Genomic DNA, 5,164 nt, shown 5'->3' with positions numbered 1-5,164 from the left:
GTAATATTTTTTGTATTTGGTCTGCTCTCTCAAGTAGATTTTTAAGGTTAATTGTTTGTGAGTTTGAGGTTTGGTTGTCAACACTTTCACTTTTAACATTGGACTTCTCAAAAGCTCTTTGTCCAAAATTCTTTTTAAAGAAACTACTTCTTGGGAGAACTTTTTAAACTGAAAATATCAATTGTTTTGTAACTAAGGCTCAAAATTGAGCCTTAAAATTCAAAATGCGACTTTTAAAAGTTATGTCAACAAAACCCCAAGTTTCTAAAATGGAGTTTTAATATTGATTATTATGGTTTGTGTACTTCAAAATATTTATATAGTCGGATATTTCGAAATGTTGGTATTTTTTCCAAAGCACACTATTTTTTTTCTACAAAGTCTAACTTGATCCAAAACTTGCCAAACCTGCTTGTATACTCAAACCTAAAACCAAAAAAATCTTAATGCAATTCAAATAGAATTTTGTTGATACTGTTTTTCATCAATTTGATAACATAAGAACATGAATTCAATAATAGAGATATAATAAAATAAATAATATAGTGGTTTGGCCTCAAAAAGATGACCTACGTCCACTTAGTTACTTTTATTAATATTTAAGCTTGAAGAATCAAAGTTTCCGGAAAATTTGTGTCGTCGGTTGTTCTACAGTTCTCATTCGCTTTTACATCAAATGGAATTGCCTCTCTCGTTTCTATCCCTTCTCCTCTTATTTATAATGAGGAGTTTAGGGTTGTCATTAGATCATGGGCCTAAATTATTGGGATTGACTCGCAAATAATACATTACTACACAAATATGGTTATATTTTGATAAATGACAACTCTGTACTCCTTTGCTAATTCTTTGTTAACACAGATGTTGTGTGTTGAACGAACAAGAACCTTCTATTAGCGTGTAATGGTTTGCCTTGTGCGAACAAATGTGAAATAACTTGCCTTGTGCAAACATAGGTTGAAGAATGTGGCTACGTGGCCTGATCCCTTCTGTTAGCGCTTGGTAGTTTGTTTTGTACTTCATGAGAACATGAACTACTTTGTGCTTTGTGAGAACAGGAACTCATTTGTGCTTCGTGAGAATAATAACTACTGCGTGCTTTGATATTTTTTGAAATGTCATAAATGCCCAAAAAATAGGTATAACATTTGTCCCCCAAGTCAATTTTTGTACTTTGCACAATGCCCAAAGAATATGGCTACATGACAAAATCCTTTTTGTCGTTGTTGTCCTTGAAGCCCAGCCCCACCTCGTTGTTGTCGTCCTTGAAGCCCAGCTGTCATTGTCCCTGAAGCCCAACCCCGCCGTTGTCGTCCCTGAGGACCAACCCCGAAATAGCCCTTGGTCTGGTTCTGAACGGAGATCCACTGCACTCTCATTTAAGATTGAAGAAGGAGAAGAAGAAGAGGATGAAGGTTGGGGTTAGGGATACCCAGAAGAAGAAGTCGGGGGGGGGAGAAGAAAGAAAAAAGAAAAAAAAAATTATATTTATGAAGAAAAAAATTAATTTTTGTTTTATTATATTATTAAAATATATTTTTAATTAGTTTTTTTGGTTTTAAAATCAATTAATAAGATTTTTTAAAAAGAAATATAACGCGGAACAATAGAAACTCAACACATATCCTCCTAATTATCCCAATCAGTACTTAACGCTATTGGTAGTGACGAATGCAACAAAATAGTAACGTTTGATATTTTTACCGATGAATTTTTTTTTTTGGTATATAAGTGTATAAACCCGAAAACATAAGGTATTTATGTCATAAATACCCCTTTAAATAATAATCATGCAAAAAAACAATCACTACCTTTTTGGTTAAGTTTCTTTAAGCTCTATTAAAAAAAACTATTTTAAAGTTATTTGGGTAAAAAAAATCTTTTTTTAATTCAAAATCCCCAAAAAGGATTTTTTTTGAGAAAATATTTTCTAAATTAGAATAATTAGAAATTTAACCATAAAAGATCTTCTTTTTAATTAATATCCAAACACTTTGAATATAATTTTTTATTAAAAAAAGATTTTTATCCAAACATAAAAAATAAGCCACACTTTTTACTCATCTTATATTGAAACAAAGTTTACCAAACATAATTATGTTTCTATTTTCTATCCTTGCTACAAAGCATATTAGTGAATCAAAATTATGAGTATTGCTTCAGCTTTTTGCATATTTATAGAAGTAAAGTTACAATTGTACGCAATCAAGACATAAAATGAGACAGAGAATGGTATTACTAGAAAAAAGAGTAATGATGCGTGCACTAAAATTTACACCACAAATTTGGTGCATAGTTTTGGTGCACATATCATTATTCAAGTTAACCACGACTTTTTTTACCAACTCTACAGTGAACAAACAATAAATGAGTTTGACAACGTAAGCAGTAGAAGAAACTATATCATTCCATCTAGAAATCAGAATGGCATATGTTCACCACCCATGCTTGGTTAGCAAGTCCTTGGTTCTCTTCCTCATACGTGTGAAAACTATAACCACACAAGCAAGAATCCATGGCGGGAAATTTCCACCAACAACGTTGAACTTCTTCATCCATTGTGGAGTTTCCTTTAACACGAATGTTATCAAAAGGGTTATAAGTGCTACCCCAAGCAAGATCTTGGTCACTGGCTTCATTAGCGAATCCTGTAATTCAAAACACATGGTGGTTGTGTTAGCTATACAGTTCAACCATCACACACCCCGAATGACAAAATTAAAGTTCTCGCAAGATTTAGTATCATCAAACTATTCAATGCTGAGGAAAATACTTCAAAAACTAAAAGACATTATCAATTATAACTAGCTTTTATAGAATAGTCAAAGTGGATTTGCTTCAGAGATATGGTAGCTGCTAGTCTTAAATTTAAACTTTAGAGGCATTCCTACAAATCCTTAATTGGAGCGGGTAAACTGTTTCAATGGGGGCTTAAGCAACAAAGTCAAGATGAAAAACAAGCAGGACCATAGAGACCTAAATTAGTTCACATTTTAATAAAGAAAATTCGATTAAACTGTTTGTAAGACAAAAAGATCCCTTCCCAAGCTTGATTGGTATAGAACTTGTTAAGCCAGTCAGTGAAACTCTTATTTTTATTGATCCTCATGTCATCTATCTATGCTAAATAGCCTAAATATACTTAACCACCGAGGACATCTAACAATGACCCTATACTCCTTAATTACATAACACCATTTCAAAATCTTGAGGCTACAGCTCAATATAGAGTGAATCATCTTGAGAAACGGTGAAATGGGTGTCAATTTAAAAAAAAATAATAATAATATAAGACCTTAGAAGCCTAACCCACCGGCACTACCCAAGGAGAAGTCTCTATAGCCTTATTTGGCATTTTATTAGTTACCCCTTATTTATTTTCTTAATCATTGATTTCTAGCTCTAATATAATCTCAGTTTAATAATGATCATCTATCAAAAGACTAGTGCATATCAGTTGTAATTAGTTCTTAGTGTTCTTCAATAGTTTTTCAATTCTCTTCAATTTGACAACACTCAAAATAAATAAACACATTGACAGAACAAGTTAATATGCAAAAATAAAAGCTAAATTTTGCTAACTTCAATTTCCAAATGACAGCTAGAAAAAAGCCACATGTCTCAGTTGTAATCAGTTCATAGTGTTCTTCAATAGTTTTTTCGACTCTTTTCAATTTGACAACACTTAATTAATAATAATAATAATATAAAAAAACAAGTCAACTAGAGCTACAATGTCTAGGTCTTTCCAGAGCAAGTTATCATCCAAAAATGGCAGCTAAATTTTGCTAACTCAATCCAATTTCCAATATTGCTATGATATCATAATCATTACACACACGGCAATTTCTCCCAAACCATATACAAATATGAAACCTTTCACCAAAATTGTTCTCTATAACCACTTATATACAATCATACACATATAAATAAAGAAGGTACCTTGGGCTCGCCATCAACGTAAATTACAGATCCATCTCTGTAAGGGAGCATAGACCTTCCGTTCCTAGGATGGAAGCGAATCGGAACACCACGGCCGGTTTGGGTGCTGAAAGCGAAGAGCGATTTGAAGCCATATTTGTCGAGGATGGTGCGGACCTCCAACTGATCCTGGTCCCAGCCACCAAGACTCGACTTGAACACATCGATCGGACCTTTGCCCGTCCGGTAAAGATGGATCTCAACCTCCGGAACCTTCGTCCTCACCGATTTGGGACTCGGATTAAGATTGGGATTCGGAGCAGAGACATCTGAGATTGGCGCCGTTTCTTCTTTTTCTTCTTCGATTTCCCCAATTAGCCTCTCTTTTTCGTCAGACTTGTCCATTTCTGTTTCGATGTTTCGGCTTAGGCCGCCGGCCTATTTAAACTTTTGTATGCTTTTTTATTTATTTATTTTTAATAGAAAATTAGAGGTTCTGTGCTTAAAAGTACCCTCTATTAAAAAATATATGCCTCATATTCTACAAATTGTACATCTATGCTTCAAAACTAATCTCTCTCATTTAAAACTTTAATCACAAAAATCTTCACTCATACTACTAATTTATATATTTCCTACACTTATGTACATAATCTTAAAAAAAAATCTACATAAATTTGCTTCGAATTTAACTTCCAAATTCAAGTTTTGTGGAAACATCGAATTTGCAATAATTTCACATCTATTTATGTTGAAAATTATTGAAAATTTCATAGATTTTAAATTTTTTTTAAAAATGGCAAACAAAAGTAAAAAAAGTATGCACAAAAGTGGTTTGAACACATAAATTAATGTGGCTAAATAATTTATTTAGTAGAATTAAATTTTAGAATGTATTTTAAGTCGTTAAAAACACAATAAAGAATTGTGTTCGTGATTAATGGTAGATGAGTGAAATTCATTGACACGTTATTGCGAGTAGGTATTGTCACCGATGGTGGGTTGTTGGGCTCGGTGGAGTATAGGGGAGATGGTGTGGTGTGCTCATGTGAAAGAGAGGGGAGAAACTAAGAGAAAGAGGAGAAAATTATGGGGAGGTATTTTAGAGCATATTTTTTAAATAATGAGTATTAGGATGCATAAATTCTCAGTTTTCCATTTCTACATCTATTATTATATGATTAAGCCATATATATTTAAAATTTTACCCAATAAATGAGATCATTAAATAATTTTTTATTAA

At 32.6% G+C, this 5,164-nt stretch overlaps 1 protein-coding gene across 1 annotated transcript; it reads right to left on the bottom strand.

Annotated features, from left to right (window-relative positions):
* Nucleotides 1-2,135: 2,135 nt before the first annotated feature.
* On the bottom strand, nt 2,136-4,385 carry LOC133803446 (uncharacterized). Its single transcript, XM_062241494.1, has 2 exons — nt 3,943-4,385; nt 2,136-2,648 (listed from the first exon to the last, which is right to left on the bottom strand). Exons 1-2 carry the CDS (start codon nt 4,324-4,326, stop codon nt 2,436-2,438), a joined length of 597 nt encoding a protein of 198 aa, XP_062097478.1. The 5' UTR covers nt 4,327-4,385; the 3' UTR covers nt 2,136-2,435.
* Between the last annotated feature and the right edge of the window lie 779 nt (nt 4,386-5,164).

This window comes from Humulus lupulus, chromosome X, assembly GCF_963169125.1.
Source record: "Humulus lupulus chromosome X, drHumLupu1.1, whole genome shotgun sequence".
Classification (NCBI taxonomy): domain Eukaryota; kingdom Viridiplantae; phylum Streptophyta; class Magnoliopsida; order Rosales; family Cannabaceae; genus Humulus; species Humulus lupulus.
This window is presented reverse-complemented; position numbering and strand designations above follow the sequence as displayed.

Bases quoted from the DNA above. Each gene is read 5' to 3' on its own strand.
- LOC133803446 (XM_062241494.1), bottom strand. From the start codon at position 4,326: ATGGACAAGTCTGACGAAAAAGAGAGGCTAATTGGGGAAATCGAAGAA. The intron at 2,649-3,942 runs GTACCTTCTTTA...TTTGAATTACAG, and splicing joins ACGTTGATGGCGAGCCCAAG to GATTCGCTAATGAAGCCAGT.